The sequence below is a fragment of the Tachyglossus aculeatus genome, chromosome 10 (genome assembly GCF_015852505.1).
Source record: "Tachyglossus aculeatus isolate mTacAcu1 chromosome 10, mTacAcu1.pri, whole genome shotgun sequence".
Taxonomy (NCBI): domain Eukaryota; kingdom Metazoa; phylum Chordata; class Mammalia; order Monotremata; family Tachyglossidae; genus Tachyglossus; species Tachyglossus aculeatus.
Genome location: NC_052075.1, coordinates 21173309 through 21197944, shown reverse-complemented (window position 1 = coordinate 21197944; position 24636 = coordinate 21173309). Strand labels below are relative to the sequence as shown.

Sequence of the window (24636 nt, the reverse complement as noted above, 5' to 3'; positions counted from 1 at the left end):
AACTGTGATGAAAGATTACTCAAGGAGAGGATCTGGGAGAGAACCTGAGGAATGCTGTTTTGGATAAGTTGAGCTGGAGGTACCAGGGGGACATCCTGCAGCTGAGTGGAAATGTGAGACCGTAGTTAAGGAGAGAGGTCGGGACTAGTGGGTAGATTGGGGAGTTGCCCACAAGGGGATATTCGTTAAAAGACATGACCCACAGGAGTGCATCCCACACTGTCAACAATTAACAAATATCACTTGAAGAAAAATGAACACACAGCTTCTACGTGCCCGAATTGGCAGAAGTTCTATGAACCAGTTCAAAAATGAAGGCATATGAGATGAGGCTTTCATTGACCATTGAAGGGACAGCTTTGCTTTGCTTTTCAGAAAGCTGCACTCTACATGACTCTAAAACATAAATGTGAGTGAAGGGGAGGAGTGATGGCAAGGAAAAAACCAAGCATAATAGCATATGCAGAAAAGCATGCCTTTTACGAATATAAAAGTCACTCCCTTAGCAGCCTGCTGGTTAGTGGCAACATCAACAAATGAGGAACTTTTAACTTTTACTTAATGATACCAAACATTTCTTCTGCAGTCTACTGCAGGATTAAAATGCATCACATTAAGGAAAAGCAAAGCTCAGACCATAAATCCATCAGCTGCATTATGGAGTTAGGAGAGGTGGGGAGTTGGATTTGATGGAACTATCATTTCTGTTCTTTACGGACCACTAACTCACCTCTGAGCTTTATTAGTACACAGCAGTGTGTTTAATCCCCCAAACCTTTACAAATTATCTCAAGTGGAGGTAAGCGCAAAATTTCACTGGGTTATTGGGTTTTGTTCCGCGGTTCTACCACGGAGCAGTACGATTAAGCTCAACTTAACCTTCCTCGCCATACTGGTAAGAGAAAGTCAGGCTGTTGCATTCATTTGGCTTCCCTAATAGCATCAAATACCTTGAGCCTGCAGAGTCCATGACGGCAGAAAACAGCACAAAATAATCTCCGGTTTCACCTGTGGGTATTTATACACTTAAATTCTTTTTTTTCTCCCTCTGAGCAAATAAGTATCTCTGTTTTCAAGCAAGGAATGGCTTTTTGTTGCACATGACAGTGGAGGAAGCCAGAATGATATAAACGTCTATTCTCAGTGGCTTCTTCTCCTAGAAAGTATTTGTTTACCTAGAGCCAATAAGCTGGGCTTCTATCTAATGACTTCCTCACTGCAGTCAGAGAGATTACCCACGCGGCTGATCACTTTATTACTTCATAATGGCTGTTTATTTACTTTACTGTGGCAGTAACACGGAGGGATAAAGCTTGTCACAGCTGGGCAAACTCACCATACTCCTTTCGCAGGTGGTCTGGAATGTGAGGCTCATAACCTTCCTTCTCAGGAACCTCCACAAACTCCTCTTCATCATCTTCATCGTTCGAGGCTTTCGTCTACCAAAACATCAGAAAACACAAGGAGGCATATTTGTAGCATGTTGTACTGAAAATATTTATTCAAGGTTGGGGTGCTTATTAATAACTGATTAGTGACGTATTTGACCATCATTCCAGGTTGGACTTGGTTTTAAGATATTATTTCCAAATTATTCCTGATCCTTCAAATGCTATTTTCCCTACAGGGTCTCCTAAACAAAACATTAGAAAAACCTAACAAGGCATAAACTAAAACATTAAACTATAAATATCAAAAATATATGTTATAAATGAACCACATTAGGCCCAACCTAAGAAAAAAGTGTATACTTAATACTGAGTCAAGAAAAACAAGAATATCAACCTTGAAATTTACAGCATATGTTTTCTAAAATTAATAATAATAACTTTGGTATTTGTTAAGTGCTTACTATGTGCCAAGCACTGTTCTAAGCACTGGAACTTAAGCGCTTACTGCAGTGCAAGCGCTTAGTACGGTGCTCTGCACATAGTAAGCGCTCAATAAATACGATTGAATGAATGGAACTGCAAAGCAATTAACTGCAAAGCATTACAAAACAGGCTAGCTAAAACAATGTAATAATAGATTTAAATCTACTATAGAGAGTGGCTTAAATAACATTTTAGGTGCTTTGCTAGATCCAACTTAAAACTAAACAAAATTAGAACACTGATTCATGTACTTTAGATCTGAGATTAATTAAACCAATCCAGTGTGAACTTTTACCGAAATACTGCACTGGGGTGTATAGACTATTCACACAGTGGATTTCCCTGTACATCTAGTAATGAGAATTATGTACTCCTTAAAAGGAGTAATTGCTTCCTTCAAATAATATTTTCGTTATAGAGTTGATTTGGAGTGGGGCAGAAGGGAGAGGAAATCACACCACTCAGAGATTCCTCCTACTTTTAGACATTTGTAAATTAAGAATATTTTTGAAGACATTGAACATTTTCCCCTTAACATGGGGAAGCTGGCACTGCAAATATGCAAAATGAAGTTACAATGACTAGATCTGCTAGCTGTTCTCTAGTGATCTGGGGAAAGTGCTATAAATGCTTTTTCTTCTTGCCCTCCGGGGCAGTGAAGACCCTTGCCTGGACCTGCATAGACCAATTAATTTTAAAAACAAACAATCTCTATGTCATTTGCTCATTTTATGGGTTGGAGAATCAATGCACAGTAACTGCACAGGACGAAAGATCTTCCCAAAGAACACAACGCTACTGGGCATTCACTGCAGTAAACCAAAGCAACAGACAAGTTGGTGCTTAGATAATCTTTAGTATGATTTCCGTTAGGAGGGAGTCCATTCTTTTTCACATAAATCTTTCACAGAGGTATTTATACCAACCACTTGTTTCAAGTAAAGGCAGGGAGGAAATTTTCCTCTGCAATTTAATTTACTAATCTAATTGTGACTCACAGCTGAACAGATGAGATTCTGAGGCTTGAAAAAGAAATAAGAAACCTGGAGGAAACAGCTTAAAGTGCAGCCAAGTCTGCGTTTTCTCTTGACTAGGATTTCTTGTGGGCCAGACCGAAGTTGATCACAGAGAGAATTCTCCTAATTGATCACAATCATGTCAGTACCAGGTAAACAAAAAATGTGAACACGGAGATAACCCGATTTTACTCTTTTCTCAAAAGATAGAAAACCTTTTCAAACACCCCGGAAGGTGTTTAATGTCTCACTAGATACAAGTATTTCTTGCCCTGTTTTTCCAGTTTACTAAGGATTCCCTAGCCTTGACTGAAACAATGCTTTTAGGGTTAATATCAAGGGGAACCCAAGTGACTATCCTGCAGCTAAAGGATCCCTACTCCCTAGTCAGTGGACGCTCTGGGCTCAGTGAGATGGCTCTGAAGCTCAATTGGAGTTCACTTCCAAGTTCAATCACTTGTCTACATGAAAAAAAAGACCACATCTGTCCTGCCTAATCTGACCAAACACAAACTCATACATGGTGATCTCCTCCACCGTCCCAGACAGAAGTCAGGCCACTCTGACAGCACAATGAACTAAACTCTCAGCTGCCACTGAGCTTCTGTGTGAGCCAACTGCCAAAGTCAAAAAAACGTTTTCAATTGCAGTTTTAAAAACACCTGCAGAATGGTGAAATATTACCACAGCTTTGCTTCAAACAGGCAGTCAGTGGAGGTTGAAAAGAACACGGTATTTCTTTTCGCTAGGTGAAGCTTATTCATCAGGAATTGGGAACAGAAACCTAATCAGTCACAGTATCTGACATCCAACCATAATCAATCAATGGTATTTATTGAGCGTTTACTATATGCAGAGCACTGTATTAAGTGCTGGGGAAAGCACAATACAACAGAATTGGCAGAAACGTTCCCTGCCCCAAGGATTAGACTTCAGTAGTTCTCCTTTATTTTTCCAGCCATTTCAAGCATAAGCACCAACATGCTTCAGGAGGTGATCATTCAAAACAATAAGTGTTGAAAAGGAAAACTTCTCGCTTAAACCTCGACAAGTGACTGCTCTAAATTCAACTCCTGGGCCGTGACCCTTATGAATCCATCTGTTCCTGTGCTGAGGTGAGCTTGGGGTTTGAACTAAGAAAGAAGTGCCTTTCGACTTTTCCAGTTTGAGAAGTTGTATTGCTTCTCTGAGATTCTTCCCCAGGGTGGCAATTCTGCAGAGTAAATCCCCAATAACTTTCTCATCCCAATCAATCATTCAATCGTATTTATCCCCACACCAACTTCACCAGTACCTGATTACAAGAGGGTGTGGAAATCAGCAATATCTCAGGGATCGCTTCACACACAAAAGGCCAGTTTTATAGTGCAAAAGGAAGCCAAAGAACAAAGGTGCATCCTGCTACTTCTATATTTCTTTGCTTTGTTTTCATAAGCAATTTTATAAGGTGAAAGTCCCTATTTTTTTTCAGGATGTGGAATACTGGTGTGCATTTCCCATATTCCAGTAATACCAAGATTGTATTTGAAAATGACAAAATGACAAAAGTCAACATCTGAGGGACTAATTAGCCAGCAGTTTAGTGCAAAAATCTCTGTTAATTGCTTCAGGGTAAACAAAGTGATTGTCAACATAGGGAACTAATCAGTCACAGCATCTGACATCCAACCATAATCCATCAATGGTATTTATTGAACGCTTACTATGTGCAGAGCACTGTACTGAGTGCTTGGGAAAGTAGAAGACAACAAAATTAGCAGAAACATTCCCTGCCCCAAGGATTATACTTCAGTAGTTCTCCTGTATTTTTCCAGCCACTAGTTTCAAATTAATTCAATCATTCAATCGTATTTATTGAACGCTTACTGTGTGCAGAGCACTGTACTAAGCACTTGGGAAGTACAAGTTTGCAACATATAGAGACGGTCCCTACCCAACAGCGGGCTCAACTTTGTATTTCCTATGTTTGTTTTGTTCGCTTCAGGTCCAGGATGTCATTTAAAAATATTCATACGCTAATCCACTATTAAAAGATCAGAACAAAACATGAGTTTTTATTACGTTTGAATGACAGGGACATTGGACCAGGACTAACATCCATGCCTACCTGGAGCCTTCCAAACTCTAGAGCACATGAAAATCGCGGCTGAGAAAAGGCATAATCAGATGCAAATTCACTTTGTTTAGGTACAATCCATGAGCTGTGCATTTAGGCGCTATAGAAAACATTAATCATTGGAAACTGTAATTTTTGTTATCAGTCTAACACTAATCAAAAGGGAAACCTGTCACTACCACTGACCTGTGAAACGTCCCAATTATACTCTTCGGAAATGACAGGAGCACTTAACTTTCTCACTGAGTAAATGACGACAATCAATCAAGTTTGAATAACAATGAGCCACGGAGCTGAAAATTATTTTTTGTATAGAATCTACCCAGGAATTTATGAAAGGTGAAAAGCAACCCAAGGTTTTAGGGGCATTATGGCTTTCAGCTAGTGCAGTGCATATCAAACACTAAACAGAATTTATGTGTTTTAATTTTCTAAAAGGTAGATGTGGACTTGGTGCTACAATGCATAACATATAATGCCAGATTTTAAATATGGGGGTCATTTTCATAAAATATTATGCTTATTGTTTGCACCCTTGAATTTTCCAGGGGACTTCCATTAAATTTCCATTTCCTGTAAAATATTTAACTGCTTTGCTAACTTTCAAGAATTAAGCCTCTTTTCCCCATTTCGCTGAAGACCAGATTCACTTTTAATTCTTTTAGGACCTTAAGCAAAAAGGTTCCAGTGCCTTTTTTGTTCTTAAACGAGTTGTTTTGAAGTTTTGCTCGCAAATTGGTATTTCGATCAAGTTACATTTATTACCACATTTTTAAACAGTGAGTGGAAACAAATATTTCACCAAAAGCAATTCAGTCTCCTTAATGGCACATTTATTAAGTCACCTCTCTGCTAACATTTACTCTAGCTGAAGCATCTGGTCTTCAAATATGAATTTCACTTTCTAGTCCTCAAATCCATCTCGACTACAGATACTGGGTTTCTTATTAGATCAGTGCTACGTCAATTGGTCATTCTGTTCCTTTTTATTACAAGAAAAATCCAGAGTGCTACTGACAATCAACTTAGGCTTGAAGGACTGAAAATTCAAACAATCAATCAATTGCACTTATTGAGTGCTTGTTGTGTGTACAGCACTGTACTAATCACTTGGGAGAGAGCAAGAGAATTAGTAGACATGATCCCTGGCTTCAAAGAATCTACAATCTAGTGGGGGAGACTGACACTAAAATAAATTACAGGTAGGAGGAAGTGACTGAGTATAAAGATATGCAATTAGGTGCTACAGGATATAAGGCGAGGGAAGGGGTAGTACCAAAGGGCTTGGGTGACTGGAAAGTAACACTTTCCAACACTCTGGGCATGTTACTCCCCTCCTCAAAAATCTCCAGTGGCTACCAATCAACTGACGCATCAGGCAAAAACTCCTCACTCTCGGCTTCAAGGCTGTCCATCACCTCGCCCCCTCCTACCTCACCTCCCTTCTCTCCTTCTACAGCCCAGCCGGCACCCTCCGCTCCTCTGCCGCTAACCTCCTCACTGTGCCTCGTTCTCGCCTGTCCCACCATCGACCCCCGGCCTCCCCCTGGCCTGGAATGCCTTCCCTCCGAACATCCACCAAGCTAGCTTCTTCCTCCCTTTAAAGACCTACTGAGAGCTCACCTCTTCCAGGAGGTCTTCCCAGACTGAGCCCCCTCCTTCCTCTCCACCCCATCCCCCCCGCCCTACCTCCTTCTCCTCCCCACAGCACCTGTATATATATTCGTACAGATTTATTACTCTATTTTACTTGTACATATTTACTATTCTATTTACTTTATTTTGTTAATATGTTTTGTTTCGTTGTCTGTCTCCCCGTTCTAGACTGTGAGCCCGCTGTTGGGTAGGGACCATCTCTATATGTTGCCAACTTGTACTTCCCAAGCACTTAGTACAGTGCTCTGCACACAGTAAGCACTCAATAAATATGACTGAATGAATGAATGAATACTGAAGGAACAGCTGAGGGGGGAAACAGTTTGGGAGGATGACAAGTGAATCAGCAAAGACCTCCTGGTGGTAAGATTTCAGAAGGGCCTTGAGGATGGACAGAGAAGTGGTCTGCAGGATTTGAGGGGGAATTCCATGCCTAAGGGAATAGGCCGGGGGTGGGAGCGATGAAAATAGGGCACAGTGAGAAAAGTGACTTGAGAGGAATAAAGCATGTGAACTGGGGATGTACTGGAAGACGACTGAAAATGAGCTGGGGGAGAGAATTAATGAAGCACCCATAAAGCTGGTGGTCAGGAGTTTCTATCTAAGGCCAAGAGGAATGGATAACCCTTGGCAGCAACTGAGGTGCGGGGATATGTATACAGTATGATGCTGTAGAAAAATGATCCAGGCAGCAGAACGATGGATGGAATGGAGAGGAAAGAAACTGGAGGCAGAGACGTCGGCAAGGAAATTGACTCAGGATACGAGGGTGCCTGGACCACGAAGTTTAGATGGTGACGAAGTGGTATGTTTTGGAAATGGTACAGAGGAAGAACTGACGGGATTTGGTGGCAGACCAAACATGGGGTTTTAAAGGAAGGTTAGAGTCAGATATAAAGCCTCGGTTATGGACTTGGGAAACAAGATGGATGTTGGAATTGTCAACTCCGATGAACTCTGATGAAAATGTATGAAGGAGGATCGGATTTAGGGTAGAAGATGAGTTCGGTTTTGAACATGTTAAATCTAAAATATAAAATCTACAATGCATCGATTTATGTTTTATTTAGATTATACAAATTATACATCGTGGAAAAGTATCAGAGTTTTAGATATTGAGAGTAGTTGCAAAAGCAGTCACTAATTTCAAGTTTTCCTTGATTGAGTTCTTTCAAAACTATATAAATTTTTCTTCCTGATCTGGCTATCTGGTATCTCCCCCAGCACTTACCACAATGCTTGGGGGATATTAAGTACTTAACAAAGAACATAATTAATCCCTATTTAAAAACCTAGAGCAAGAAAATAATTGTAGCCTGCTTTATGATCACTTGCCTCACAGACCTCAGTACTGTTCAAAAAATTGTTCTTTTCAGAAAATTCCCAATGGACACAAGAGTGGAAAAGTTCATATTTTCCTATAAAGAAACTAAAACCTTTCCCTTGCGGTCCCAAATTCAAATGGGGCTAAAGTCAGTGACGCTGACGGAAAGTTGTTAGCTTCTGATCGTGAGCGTTGATGGGAGTCACGGAGATAAATGGGGCTAAATAAGACCAGTTCTAACAGACTGGAACTTACTAAAACATCGATCTTACTAATAAATCACCACAGCTGACACCTTTAGCCTCAGAAATTAAGCCTGAGCCAGAATGAATCACAAGGACACCTGTTCGCCAAAAGAACGGAGAAAATGTCAGAACCCGCATAAATTCCTCCAGAATGGGAAACACCACATGGCCTTGCTTACCTGTTTTATAACCCAATAACTTTCAGCCCTGTGCCAGAAGAAGCAGGGAATGTGTCTGTTGATTGTTATTTTCTACTCTCCCAAGCGCTTAGTACAATGCTGGGCACACAGAAAACACTAGACAAATACCACTGAATGAAAGAAACGTCGTATCTTAGAAAGCATTTTGATTAGCTGGCATATTTTTCTATCAACTTAATCTGGTAAGAAATCTATATAACTTGGAGATAGGAAGTGAGTTACCTATTTTCTACCTGAGATGGTGACTTTGAGCCACCAGGTTTAAAATCGAATTGTTCTCGACAAAAAAGACTCCACCTCGTTTTTAGAGAAAATGGTATTCAATCCATCAATCAATAGTATTTATTGAGCACTTACTACGTGAAGAGTACTGTGCTAGCAGCTTGGGTACAACGGAATTAGTAGATATGTTCCACACTTCTTTGCAATATGGGAGACAGAGTGAGAACAGCAGGTATCCAAGAGCCATGGATTTTCTGGGACGAGGTTCAAATAGCAAGGGGAATCTCAGACAAGTGTATAGTCAGAAGCTTTGTGAGCCAATCCAATGCCTGCATAAAAACCACTTCTTTGCAAAACAGGAATCAGGCAAGAGCGGTCAGTCTGTCGACTTTGTTCTATGATACTCTCCCAAGCGTTCAGTACATTGCTCTGCTCATGGTAAGCGTTCAATAAATGCCACTGACTGAACGGTTGTGAAATTGTGATGGGATTTCCCCTAGACTTCCAGAAATAGGATGCCTCTGCTTCCATCAAAGCCTTGGAATAGACCCGAAGTGGGATTGTTGCTCAGTAAAGTCCAACACGCTTAACCTAATGGCCTTCATTCTCTCCAATAAGAATTCCCAAATACAAAAGCAAAAAACCTAACGCAATCCAACCCTGGGGAGAAATATGAAGACAAGGCTTTCGGTTCCATACCCAGTATTATGCAAATTGATTCCTACAGTCAGTTAAAAGGATTTAGAAAAACAAATCTCTGCAATCATAATTAAACAAGCAATAAAATGACTAAAATATACAATGCAATCAGTTTACAGAACTAGCTGCACTGAGAGGTTACTAATTATTTGAGAAAGAAAAAGAGAGGAAAGAAAACGACAGCATAAAGAGAAGGCATATCTACTCCCTGAAATGCTGCTTGGAAACTACAGCTGTGACCATTAAATAAATTTTGTACGGTCTAATTAACTTGGTTTGCAATCTCAATTACTTTTCACCCAAGAAATCACTTTTGTTCAGTTTTGTGTGTCTGTTTCCCTTTTTTAAAAAAATGATGTAAGGCATCCTCAGACAAGTGAACTCTAAACTTCATTTGTCTTTCAGCAGGCTTGATGGCTATGCATTTAAAAACCCATTCTATCTTATAAACTAAAAATTAAATGTACTCAGCTGTGATGGTCGTCATTACATCTGCTATTTATATGCTAATACCCTCCCTGGAAGATCTTGCAAATTATTCCACCATGCCAATATCTCATGTGCATCTACACACAGCCAACTAAATATTTTTTCTAGAGGACAGAAAATTCTGACCAAGGCACTATAATATCTGCCTTAGTGGAACACGTTTAAAGGGACCTCTGTTGAGAGAATCCATTTTGTCTAAAACAGCAAAGGATGCATCAAATATGAGCCATATCTGTTTAAATAAAGATGGCTAAGACTTTGTATAATCAAGCTCATGTTTTTCAACACCTTTTAAGTGGTAAATTTACAGGGGATTTCCTGGGAAGGAAATGACATCATCTGATGCTTTTATTTAACCTAAAAAAAAAAATCAAATTCAAACTAGTACTGGAAGATTTCAAAGAATCCTTCTTCTTTTTTTCCCAAAATTATGGTGTTTAAAGAAACATGCTACTTTGAGCTTATATTTACAACAAGCACAGGATAGAAAAGATCCATGAAAGCTGGGTGACTTCAAATATTTTTTTAGACAGCCTCAGAAATGTATTCTATATCTAACAGCTAAGGGGAAAAAAATCTTTATTCTCATTTGCCAAAGAGGAAAAAGGAAACATTCTTTTCAAGAATGTTGTTCAAGATTGCCATAAATATGGCCCATGGTTAGGGCTTGGAAATACATCCAAAAGGAGTAAGAACTCAGATCCCCCCTTTAGACAGTAAGCTCATTATGGGCACGGAATGTGTCCGTTTATTGTTATACTGTACTCTCCCAAGCACTTAGTACAGTGTTCTGCACACAGTAAGCGTTCAATAAATATGATTGACTGACTGACAGATCCAAACCAGAGCTTCTCAGCCTGTGTTATTAATGCAGTCAAAGCCATACATGCCAGGAAAGACTTGACACTGCCTCATACTTTGAATCTATATATTTTTAAAAATAAATATTAAGTACCATGCCCCGAACGATTTATTCAGGGGAATCTTGTGAAACCGAGTTAAAGGGGTTCCAAAATGACTTAATTTGAACTTCCAACTTTTCACAGGCGCATCCTTTTACGGTAATACTTGCATGTCCGGATTCCAAAAACGAAGAAGACTCAGTTGACTGGGTTATGCACCAGCCCATTCCCCTTCCTGGCCCTCTCTGAGAGCAGCAGGTGTTTGTTTCTACAGGAGTGACCCCCCTCTTCAGCCTCTGCATTTCCTACTGCTGGTTCAGCAGCAGCCCGAGATTCATTCATTCATTCATTCAACTACATCTACTGAGCGCTTACTGTGTGCAGAGTACTGGACTAAGCGCTTGGAAAGTACAATTCAGCAACAGATAGAGCCAATCCCTACCCAACAACGGGCTCACAGTCTAGAAGGGGGAGACAGAAAATAAAGCAAAGCAAGTAGACAGGCATCTAGAAGAGTTGCTGTTTCAATACCTAAGCTCACTGTGGGCAGGGAATGTGTCTGTTTATTGTTATATCGTACTCTCCAGTGCTCTGCACCTAATAGGCATTCAATAAATGTGACTGAATGAACTGAATGAATGAATGGTCATTCATCTGCAGGACGATGGACGTGAGGACCTCTAAAGCCTCTTCCAACTGTTGGTTTCTATGACATGAAGATAGAAAACTAACCCTAGTAAATTTGGACTGTCAGTAATAATTATGGTACTTGTTAAGCACTTACTATTCATTCAGTTGTACTTATTGAGCACTTACTGTGTGCAGAGCACTGTACTAAGCACTTGGGAAAGTTCAATACAACAATAAACAGACATATTCCCTTCCTACATGACAAGCATTGTTCTAAGCACTGGGGTGGACACAAGTTGTTATTATTATTATTATTATCATTATTATAGAATTTTTTAAGCACTTACTATGTGCCAAGCACTTTTTTAAGCACTGGGGTAGATACGAGGTAATCAGGTTGTCCCGCATGAGGTTCACAGTCTTAATCTTAATCCCCATTTTACAAATGAGGTAACTGAGGCACAGAGAAGTGAAGTGACTTGCCCAAGGTCACACAGCAGACAAGTGGCAGAGCCAGGATTAGAACCCACATCTTCTGATTCCCAGGCCCAGACTGTATCCACTAATTGGGACTGGCCTCTATCTCACATCACAGAGAAGCAGCATGGGCTAGTGGAAAGAGCATGGGTTTGGGAGTCAGAGGACATGGGTTCTAATCCTGGCTCCACCGCTCATCTGCTGTGTGAGCTTGGGCAAGTCACTTAACTTCTCTTGTGTCTCAGTTACCTGCTCTGTAAAACGGGGATTAAGACTGTGAGCCTCACATGGGACAACCTCATTACTTTGTATTTACCCCAGTGCTCAGAACAGTGCTTGGCACATAGTAAGTGCTTAACAAATACCATAATTATTATTATTATCTGAGATAATTGCATTTTTTTTCTGTGCTCTCTCAAAAAAGACTATCACATACTCCTTTGCCTGCTTGGAGGGAGGGAGAGAGAGAGACACAGAGAGAGAGAGAGAGCACTAGATCAGCTGGCCTCTAAGGCCCCTGTCAGATTCCATGACGATTACAAAGAGTAAAACTGCTCCAGAACTTGCTTGTGACGACTCTTTTGGGACTAGGATAGAACTTGCTAGAATGTGAATATTTTAGAACTGTGGGATATTAGAAAAAGGGGCCAATTTTTCACTTACATAATCAGAACCTGACACCAAGCCAACATCATAATCAATGGAGTGTGTAATTGTTCATATAATTGTTTCACAGACCAACTTTAGATATCCAAATCTAATAACTCTTGTCCCCTCCCTCTAAGTCTTTCTGCTAAGCACAGTGAACTATGGGCTATGCTAAACAGTGCAAAGGTAAAATGAAACTTAATAATAATGATAATAATAGTGGTATTCATTAAGTGCTTACCCTATGCCAAGTACTGTCAGTCAGTCAGTCATATTTATTGAACACTTACTGTGGGCAGAGCACTGTCCTAAGTGCTTGGGAGAGCACAATCTAACAACATAACAGAAGCATTCCCTGCCCACCTTGAGCTTAAAGTCTAGATGGAGAGACAGACATTAATATAAATAAATTACAGATATGTTCATAAGTACTGTATTAAACACTGGGGTAGATACAAGATGATCAGGATGGACACAGGCCCCGTTCTCCAGTCTAAGGGGGAGGGAGAGCCGAACTTGCCTCGATGTGTCAGTTCATGCTGCTGAATTACTTAAAATGAAATATTTGCTATGAAAAAAACACGTAGAAAGGCATGCTAGTCATGCATACGTTCTTTCAGCCACATCTTTTCAAATGGATAACCACCCCATTAACAGTGTCATGACTGGATACCAAGAATAATGACAAATTGTATTTATGACAAACACCAGCAATACTACACGTACACATCAATTCACAATGAGCTTGCTAATCTATATGTATATACACACTCTTCATCGCTGCTATGAAAATCCCTGTCCCCTTTTCACCCCCCATGCTCCAAGTGAAAAGTTAGCACCTACATACACCTAGGGAACAAAGCTGACACAGTAAATGGTAAAAAAAAACCTCAAAAAACCAAGATGACTTTCATCACTCAGTAACATTTTCTTAAAATTAGTGAAGATCACCACCCATAATTGCCATTAAAATTTTTGAAATTAATATTAGCCCACATCCTCCCTCAAAACACACCATTCCAGTCATCTATGGTATTATCCACATTTTTCTAACAAACTGGCTCGTCCCATAGCACACGAAGGCTACCTCAGTAAGTTGATCAGGAAGCCAATTTTTATTGGGTTAGGGAGATGAGACTGAACAATGAGCAAACTCAAATGGAAAATGAGGAAGGTTTTTTTTAATTACAATTTAAAGCATTAGCATTTTGCAATCCTTGCTTACATAGCTTTTGGTGTCCAATGAGAGTTTACAAATTATGATGACACTTTCTGCTTTAATTCTGCATAGTGGTCAAAACCAAAGCTCTCTCTGGGCCTCTGGGAAAATAACCAAAACTCTCTGTGACTCTGCTTTTCTCATCAATAAAATGGAGCTGAGTTACAGAGATGCTGTAATAATCTCGAAAGTTAGTAGCCCAAGTTCTTCCTTTTTTATTTTTATTTTATCGACTCGAATAGTAATTTCATTTGCTCTTGGAAAAGAGACTCCTCATAAATAAAAAATAAGCATGGATTAAAAATAATAAATCTAATAATAATAATAATGGTATTTGTTAAGTGCTTACTATGTGCTGGGCACTGTACTAAGCACTTAACATGCTTTTGGCATCTCTTACAATTAGGTGTTGAACTATTTTTCCCTTCCCTTATTAAAATTGCAAACCCGCAAATATTTCATTAAAAGCCAACTTACAAAACAGACCTTATTCAAAGTTATTACATCTTAATACTATTAGTGGGAAGGATAGCATGTCCCAAATTAAGATCACAAATGATCTGTTTAGTACTGACTTGGTTCAACATTCAACAAATTTCTGCATTTTTACTTTACCAATACAAGTGCTGAGAAGGCCTGTTCACATAAATGTATTGTGGGAAACCCCGCTACGCGTTTCAGTGATTTGGCTGGCAGTTTGGTATATATAATCAGGCCTCAAATGGAATCAGAAGGCTTGGAGAATATATTGATTACAACTCAGTTCCAAAGAGGTGACATCAGAAACTCTACCGGGCTATTTTCTTCAAATGAAGTTAAACTCTTGATGCCGTTGACACTGCTACCAGAATCGGGAAGGGAAATACGGTCATTTTAACACATCTGTAGCTGGGCTATCGGCTGGACTACCTGGGGCTGACCCCTACCTTAGCTTGGGTCACAGATTCCAGTGCTAGAACCTCCCTGTTGTTTCCCCAAGGGTCAGCTGCAGTAGTGACCTCTTGGAAGCAGACAGCTACGGGAGTCATATCTTCTTCCTGATTTCAGGAACAAATTGTGTCAGGAATTCTACCCCCCCACCCCCGGACAATAACTTCATTTAAAGGAAGATGATAGTTGGCTATCAGCTGACACCCTACTTCTTATTTTCTATTTTGGAATAGAATTCCCAGGGGTGGGCTTCCTGACAGATTAACTTGGGGGACACTTCAGGCTCAATACTGGGGTGGCAAACAGGCTGAATTGGATCGCCCGCTACTCGGTTCAGGATGACTGCTCTGAAATAGAGGACCCTCTAAGGACTCCCATGCTCCACAGACTACATTCACTCAATCGTATTTATTGAGCATTTACTGTGTGCAGAGCACTTTACTAAGCGCTTATACTGCTCTGCAGTAGAAATAAGGATGTAACTGCAAAGCTACACACAATTGGCTCCATACAGTATGTGATTAGCAATCACTGTTGGATGGATTTGAATTTTGCTGGGACGGGAAAACTCTGCAAAATGCCAAAGCTTTGTGAGATGACAATATAATGTCTTTCCTGAGAAGGATACCGAGTAATGCCCATTTAAAAAACACCCCCAAAAAACTGTAAAGGAGCTGTTGAACCAGCTATGCATCGCATAGCTAAGGCCTAAAAGAAACAAGGCCAAAACTACTTGAGATCAAGCAACAGATACAGCAGACCTAAAAACATACTCTAATGAGCTGTGCCTTTCCTATTATTTTTTATTAGGTTTTTAAGGGAATTTTGTTTGTGACAGCATTTGGAGCAAGTAAATACAAGAGCACTCCATGGTATGTCTATTAATGAAACATCCTTGTTGGGGAGAAACTCATCACAGTTATAGCAAGGGGTAATAATAATAATAATGATGACAATAATGTTGGTTTTGCTAAGTGCTGACTATGTGCCGAGCACTGTTCTAAGCGCTGGGGTAGATACAAGGACATCAGGTTGTCCCAATTGGGGCTCACAGTTTTATTCCCCATTTTACAGATGAGGTAACTGAGGCACAGAGAAGTTAAGTGACTTGCCCAAAATCACCCAGCTGACAGGTGGCAGAGCCGGGATTAGAATCCATGACCTCTGACTCCCAAACCCGGGCTCTTTCCACTAAGTCACACTGCTTCTCACATAGGTTTTCACATAGGATTACATGCAAATTTTTTGGTTCTGTTCCTGAACCAGCCCCGACATGATGACTGAGACCCAACTTCTAATTAAAATATCCCTCTAAATCCTTCCCTGCTACCTTCACCCTCCTCGTTGATTCTCCTATTCGTAGTGGCTTTCCTATTCCCATCTACCCCAGATGTGGACCCCTCTTCCTCTTCTGGTTCCCCCAGGCACCAATACCCGCTCACCTCACAATACCGCAAGGCTAGGGCCCTGCAAAATGTAGTTGTATCACGAATGGCTAGATCACAGGGTATGCTTTTCCGTAGGCTTAAATGTTAAAAATTGGAATCCGTTCCAAGCCTATGAAAAAATAACTTGAAATTCCTTTAGGCTACATTACTTTAAGCTTGACTAGATTACCGTTTAATCTTCGTTAAAAGCAATGCAAAAAATTATATCACAGCATTAACTAAATGAGGAGTTGTAACTTGAATATGAATCTTTGCAGGAGGCTGGAAAAATATAAGCTTATTCAGCTGTCGGTGGAAGTGGTTTTTCAACTTTAGTGAAGAATTTGTCCACCATAGATCGAACAGTCTTCTTCTTACCTTCCTAAAATACCTTATAGTAAGGCCAACTCTTTTGGAATACCTCTTCACACCTTTGAACCCCTCTCTCCATCTGCTTTCCTACTACATCCCAGCCTGCAGACTGGGACCTATCTCGCCGCCGACCTCCATTCCACATCCTGCCTCTGGTCTGGAATGTCTTCCCTGTTTATCTCCAACAAACGATTACTCTCCCCACCTTCAAAACACTATCAAAGACACCATCTTCTCCAAGAGGCCCTTCCCGACTAGGCCCTCATTTCCTCTTTTCCCATTCCCTTCTGAATCACCCTTTCACTTGGGTTTGCACCTTTTATTCACCCTTCCTTCAGCCCTACATTGGCAATACAGTAAAAGTGTAGGGTACTGGGGAGAGCTTTAAGCTAAGTATTTCACTGTTTCTGTACATTTCCATAATTTATTTATTTATATTGATGTCTGTCTCCCCCACTGGACTGTAAACTCATTGTGGGTTGGGAATGTGTCTACCAGCTCTGTTATACTGCATTCTCCCAAGAGGTTAGTGCACAGTAAGTGCTCAATAAGTGATTGATTGATTCTTAGAAAATTATACAAGAGTTCTTAATCCCAAAATTTTAGCTGGCGGTGGAGAGATGAAACTTCTTCACCGGTTTTGGCACATTGTAATGATGAAGTGGGAGGTCTAGGGCTCAAACAGTAATAGCTGATTCCCTGACCTGTATATGTCATGGGGTGCTGTAACATGGGGTAAGATTTCAAACCATAATGGTCGTAACTCTGATTTATGTGTGCAGCATAAGGGGGCTGCAATCTGTGGTACACCTGTTACATTCTAACAATGTTGGTATTTGTTAGGCATTTACTATGTGACAAGTACTGTACTAAGTGCTAGAGTAGATACAAGTTAATCAGGTCAGACACAGTCCTTGTCCCATACTGGGTTCACAGCTTAGATAGGAGGGAGAACAGATATTGAATCCCCATTTTACAGGTGAGGAAGTTGAGGCACAGAGAAGTTAAGCAACTTGGCCGAGGTTGCACATAATAATAATAATAATAATGGCATTTATTAAGTGCTTACTATGTGCAAAGCACCGTTCTAAGTGCTGGGGAGGTTACAAGGTGATCAGGTTGTCCCGTGGGGGGCTCACAGTCTTAATTCCCAATTTACAGATGAGGTAACTGAGGCCCAGAGAAGTTAAATGACTTGCCCAAAGTCATACAGTTGGCGGAGCTGGGATTTGAACTCATGACCTCTGACTCCAAAGCCTGTGCTCTTTCCACTGAGCCACACTGCCCCCACGTCTGATTCTGCATCATTTGTTGCCCTCTGCCCACCCTCCTGGGGGAAACTTTGGTGACCAGTACACTGCCATGGAAACACATCCCCCTCCCCATCGCAAACTGTGCCCTCATATTCCCTGGGGGTGCTATGACAAGTGCACATCAGGCAAGTGGTGGAGCCGGGATTAGAACCCAGGTCCTTTTGAGTCCCAACCCCAAGCTCTTTCCACTAGGCAACACTGCTCCCTTTAGCCTACGATAGGAGTATAAGCAAGGACGGGGGGTGGAGTTAATGGAAATTTTAAGGGCTGCTTATAATTATTGTGGTTACCTACTGTGCATACATTTTTTAACCTTCTTGAAAAGCTAACACATTTGAGACACATTGATTACCAATGGAAATCAAATTAATTTATTAGTGAAGAATTCCAAATTGTCAGATAAAGATGCTACTTACAGAAAAGCATAATAGTGTTGGTTGACAGAAGGAATCATGATGGCAAATGTTCAAATCTAAACAGAGGACGATTTATCCCCAAATAATGATTTGCTGCCTACCTAACTTATGTCTTCATTCTACATAGATATTTAGTATTAAAGAGCAAATAGACTATACATTAGCTCTATATAGGGCCTGGGAGAAATAGCCCAATTTGATTTAGAAAAAGAATAGGCCCTCTTTTTTATGGAGAGGAAAGCAGGTGCAGGCAAAAGAGGAACAGGCAATCAATCAATCATTGGTATTTACTAAGCGCTTACTATGTGCACAGCACTGTAATAAACATTTGGGAAAGTACAATACAAAAGCATTAGCACACACATTCCCTGCCCACAGCGAGCTTATACTTCAGGGGAAAGCTGTAAAATGAAGTGAATGTCATTAGCGTACCCACGACAAAGAAGATATTTACTGGTCTGAAAAAGGTTGAGAGAAAGCTATTAGTAATCTCTCATCTGTGGGACATGAACAAAACTCTTAAAACTCAATATGCAATTAACTCATCCTTTAAAATTCTATAAAAATCCTAGTGTGATCAAATTAATTCTCAGTACAAATGACTAAGTTACGTGAGAACCCCATTATAATCAAAGTAAACAAATATACCATATCACTGACAGTGGCAGTATGGCATAAGTGTAGGGTAACGGAGAGAGCTTCTGGCAAAGTATTTCATTATTAAAAATGCACCTCTATTCATCTCTGTTAACTGTCATAGAAAGAACTGACTGACGACTACAGGAAAGAGAAATAAGTCTCCAAGGAAATAAAGCCTACAAGAAAAGGAAGAGCGGGAGAAAATAAAGTAAGGATTTCTCACCACAGAGTCCCAAAGGGTTCTTTTGATCTCACGTGGACTCTAGTGGCTACCAATTAGTCAATCAATCAATACTATTTACCGAGCACCTACTACGGGCAGAGCACTGTACTAAGTGCCTGGGAGAGAACAACGTAATTAGAAGACATGATCCCTCTCCTCAAGGAGCTCATAATACCCCGGAGTTACAACCTCCCCAAAGCACTTATGTACATGTCTGTAATTTTATTTACTTTTATTGACATCTGGCTCCCCACTCTAAACTGTGAGCTCACTGAAGGCAGGGAATGTCACTGTTTATTGTTGTATGGTACTTTCCCAAGTGCTTAGTACAGTGCTCTGCGCACAGTAAGCGCTCAATACTACTGAATGAATAAATGAATCCCACCAAGCTACATAACCCAGGGTTACAGTAAAACAAATTTCAGATGGCAGAAGAAAGGTAAGGGGTTACGTATATGGGTTAGTTCTTAGCTCACTGTGGGCAGGGAACACGTCTGTTAACTCTGTTTTATTGTACTCTCCCAAGCCCTTAGTACAGTGCTCCGCACATAGTAACACCCAGTAAATATCATCATCATCAATCGTATTTATTGAGCGCTTACTATGTGCAGAGCACTGTACTAAGCGCTTGGGAAGTACAAATTGGCAACAAATAGAGACAGTCCCTACCCGACAGTGGGCTCACAGTCTAAAAGGGGGAGACAGAGAAAAAAACCAAACATACTAACAAAATAAAATAAATAGAATAGATATGTACAAATAAAATGAAGAGTAAAAAATATGTACAAACATATATACATATATACAGGTGCTGTGGGGAAGGGAAGGAGGTAAATATCACTGATGAATTAATGGGGTATATAAAATATATACATAAGTGCTATGACAGGTACTGAGTACGTAAGTGCTTAGATGGCACAGAAATGCTGAAACAACAGTTGAAAGATACAAGCACTATCTGGTAAGCTCTTTGAGGGCAGGAATTTTGTCCTTGTTGTAGTCTCCCAAGTGCTTAGTACAGCGCTCTGCACGCAGTAAGTATTCAATAAATACCACTGACTGACCGATAAGATGAGGGGAATCAAAATTAACTGGGGAAGGCCCCCTGAAGGGGATATTTTAGAAGGGCTTTGAAGGTGGCGAGACCTATCCTCTGATTCATTTGAATGGGAAGTGTTCCAGGCATGGAACAAGGACAAGAGAAACAAGAACGAGGTACAGGCAGGATAGGTTAGCTTGAGAAGAACAAAGTGGATGAGCTGGAATGTGGAGGGAGAAGTGAATGGGGTAAGCAGGAAAGAAAGAGTGCCTTAAAGCCGATGGTCAGGAGTTTCTGCTTGATACAGAGAGGGATGGGTAAGCAGCATGGCCTAGTGAATAAAGCACAGGACTGGGAGTCTGACGGACCTGGGTTCTAAAGCTGACTCCGCCACTTTGCTGTGGGTCTTTGGACAAGTCACTTCACTTCTCTGTGCCTCAGTTACTCATCTGTAAAATGGAGGCTGATACTGTGAGCTCCATGTGGGACACTGAGTCCAATCTGATGAGCCAGTATCTACTCCATTCATTCAATCATATTTATTGAGCGCTTACTGTGTGCAGAGCACTGTACTAAGCGCTTGGGAAGTACAAATCGGCAACATACAGAGCCGGTCCCTACGCAACAATGGATTCACAGTCTAGAAGGGGGAGACAGACAACAACAAAAAACCAAGTACACAGAGTATAGGGCTACACCAGCACTTAGTATGGGGCCTGGCACATAGAAATCACCTATATACCCTTAAAAACAAACAAGATCACTTGCAGTTTTTGAGGCGTAAAGACAATATGAACGTAGAAATGTTTTAGAAAAATTAATGTGTAGGATGGACTGTAAAAGAGACAGACAGAGGCAGAGAGACCGTGAGAAGGCCTCTCTCTCAAGTCACCACTATAGAGGCTCCTGGGGTAAATCATATAAATGGCACATGCTTATCAATCAATGGTATTTATTAAGCACTTACTATGTGCAGATCACTATACTAAGCACTTGGGAGAGGTTCTAGGTGATTTTGGTTATAGGCAGTACCTGTTACAATGGAATTTCTTCCTGAGTTTTATGACCTCTTGCATTTTGGAAGGACTGAGGCTTGACCGTGGTAATAATAATACTGATAGTGGTATTTGTTAAGCACTTACTATGTGCCAGGCACTGTACTAAGCATTGGGGTGGACACAAGAAAATCAGGTTGGACACAGTCCTTGTCCCACATGGGGCTCACAGTCTTAATCGCCATTTGACAGACAAGGTAACTGGGGCACAGAGAAGTGAAGTGATTCGCCTAAGGTCACACAGTTGACAAGTGGCAGAGCCAGGATTGGAACCCAGGTCCTCCTGAATCCCAGGCCCGTGTTCTATCCACTAGGCCAGGCTGCTTCTCAAGCCATCGTGGTCTCAACAGCTGGCCACAACAGTGCAGGCACTGACAGCGCAAACAGCCTGCGAGGTCCAGCGTTGGAAATCAGCTCTCCCACAGTACCACTGGACGAGAGACTGGGAGTCAGGAGACCCAGGTTCTAGTCCTGACTCTGCCACTTGCCTGCTGGGTGACCTTGGGTGAGTCATTTCACTTCTCTGTGCCTCAGGTTCCTCATCTGTAACATTAGGATTAAATGCCGGTTCTCCCTTTCTCTTAGGCTGTGAGGCCCATGTGGGATAAGGGCTGCGTCCGATCTGATTATTTTACTTCTACTTCAGCGCTTGGCATAGCCTAAGTGCTTCATCATCATCATGAAATAAGTGCGTGGCTTACGAGCTTTCAGAAATCGATTCTGCAAACCATGAAATACTTATGTGAGTACAGGTGGAGGTCATTTTTGATTACTAGAGGAATTATCCAGTCTTTGATTAGGATCAGCTCCAGAAATGCTTCCCACAGTTGTTGCCATTCTGCTACGATTCTGCTCTATCTTGGGCTCGGTAAAGTTACTTCTCCTTCCTCATTGACTCACCCACCAATTTCTCCAGACCACAACCTCTCTCCTGAAGAGCTCAGCACTCCCAAACCCCCTTCTTTTGCCCCTGATGACCTCACCAACTACTTTCTTGATAATACAAAGTGATGCTTCCCAAATTCCCCCCATCATCTCTCTACCACCTCCCTCTACACCCATTCTTACCCTTCCCAGCCATCTTGCAAAGGAAAGTCTCCTTGCCTTCCTTCGAAATCGACCCCCTCTGCCTGGCTCCATCCCTTCTCACTCTCCAGAATCACTTGCTCTCATTTCCTTCCCTTCCAAGTCACCACGTTTTAAATATATATTACAAATTCTTTACTTGTATTAACATCTGTCTCCGCCTCTAGACTGTAAACTTGTCATGGGCGGGGAACGTGTCTGCTAATTCTGTCTTGTACTCTCCCAAATGCTTGGTACAGTGCTTTGCACAAAGTATGCGCTCAATAGATACCACTGCCTGATTGATGATGATTTCCTCATCTTCAAACATGCTCAAATCTTACTCAAAGTAATAAAGCCTTCTTTGGCTCCCAGCATGCCCTCCAGCTATGATAATAATGATAATAATAATAATAATTGTGGTACTTGTTAAGCACTTACTATGTACCAAACACTGCACTAAGCACTGGGGTAGGTACAAGATGATCAGGTCCCATATGGGGCTCATATTCTAGGTAGGAGGAAGCACAGGTATTGAATCCCCATTTGCAGAGGAGGGAACTTAGGCACAGAGGAAATGAAATGCCTTGCCCAAGGTCACACAGCAAATAAGTGGAGGAGCCAGGATTAGAACACAGGTCCTCGGACTCCCAAGCCCAAGTTCTTTCCAAGCCATGCTGCTTCTGCTTCTATGACACCTAATCTCCCAGTTCCTGCTGCTGTCCAGACTCCCAGAACAGGCTGTGAGCTTCAGAGTAATTTTCCCATTCTTTAGGTCAACCACCTCAGTCCCCAACCATTTCAGCACTCAAGTACTTGAGTACCACTTATGGACTGCCTTATCGATGGCACTTCTGTATATCTGTATATCTGAAAAGCGGCTTGTCTTAGTGGATAGAGCACGGGCCTAGGAGACGGAAAGACCCTGGTCCTAATCCCAGTTTTGCCACATGTCTGCTGTGTGACCTTGGGCAAATCAGTTCACTTCTCTGGGCTTCAGTTACCTCGCCTGTAAAATGGGGGTTAGGACTATGAGCCCCATGTGGTACATGGACTGTGTCCAATACGATTAAATTTTTATCTATACTAGTGCTTAATACAGTGCCTAACACACAGTAAGCACTTAAATACCATTTTTTTAAAAATTGTGCTGGTATGGTATGACAGCCAATTTAGGCAACCACATATGAGAAAGAAAGATAAGTCTATCTGGGATCTTATTCTAAATGAGATGCTTCTTGAAGTACCTGTTCTGATTTGGCTCTTGGGTTTCAAGAATCCCCACCATGTTTTTCTGGGCTTATCAACCCTGTTCTTTTTCTCTCTTTTTCTCTCCCTCCCTCTTCCTCTCCCTCTCGTTATCACATTTCTTCCTGCCTTCAAGAAGTGGATGTCCTCCCGTCACCCCCAACTTCATATGGCTAAAACTGAACTTATCTTCCCACCCAAACCCTGTCCTCCGTCTCACTTTCCCATCACTGTCGATGGCACCACCATTCTTCCTGTCTCACAAGCCCATTACCTTGGCATTACCCTTGACTCTCTTCTTTCATTTCACCCACATATTCAAGCCATCACTAAATCCTGTCAGTTCTACCTTTACGACCGCTAAAATTTGCCCCTTCCTCTCCATCCAAGCAACTACCACATTAATGCAAGCACTTATCCTATCCCGCTTTAATTATTTTATTAGCCTCCTTGCTGACCTCCCTGCCTCCTGTCTCTCCCCACTCCAGTCCAAACTCCATTCTGCAGCCCAGATCATTTTCTTCAAAAACGTTCAGACTATGTTTCCCCTCTCCTCAAGAAACTCCAGTGGTTACCCATCCACCGCTGCATCAAATAAAAACTTCTTACCATTGGTTTTTAAAGCATGCCATCACCTTGCCCCTCCTACCTAACCTTGCTACTCTCCTACTACAACCCAGCCCACAAATTTTGTTCCTCTAATGCCAACCTTCTCACTGTACCTCGATCTCGTCTATCTCACCATCGACTTCTTGCTCACAACATCGCCAAGATCTGCACTTTCTCTCCATCCAAAACACTACCTTGTTAGTACAATCACTCATCAAATCCCGACTACATTACTGCATCAGCCTTCTTTCTGACCTCCCAACCTCCTGTCTCTCCCCACCAGTCTATACTTCACTCTGCTGCCCTGATTATCTTTCTACTGAAACACTCTGGGCATGTCACCCCCTACTCAATAATCTCCAGGGGTTGCCTATCAACCTTCATCTCAAACAAAAACTCTTATTGGTTTCAAAGCTCTCCATCACCTTGCCTTCTCCTACCTCACCTCCCTTCTCTCCTTCTACAGCCCAGCCCGCACACTCCGCTCCTCTGCTGCTAACCTCCTCACTGGGCCTTGTTCTCACCTGTCCCGCCATTGACCGCTGGGTCCACGTCCTTCCCCTGGCCTGGAATGCCCTCCCTC

At 41.4% G+C, this 24636-nt stretch overlaps 1 protein-coding gene across 2 annotated transcripts in view; it reads right to left on the bottom strand.

The window, feature by feature from the left end:
• UVSSA (UV stimulated scaffold protein A) overlaps positions 1-24636 on the bottom strand; it is a 98750-nt gene that overhangs the window by 38262 nt on the left and 35852 nt on the right. For both annotated transcript variants that reach the window (XM_038753217.1, XM_038753218.1), the window contains exon 8: positions 1337-1439. In XM_038753217.1, coding sequence (XP_038609145.1) covers positions 1337-1439 — 103 coding nt within the window. The remainder of the gene's footprint in view (positions 1-1336; positions 1440-24636) is intronic.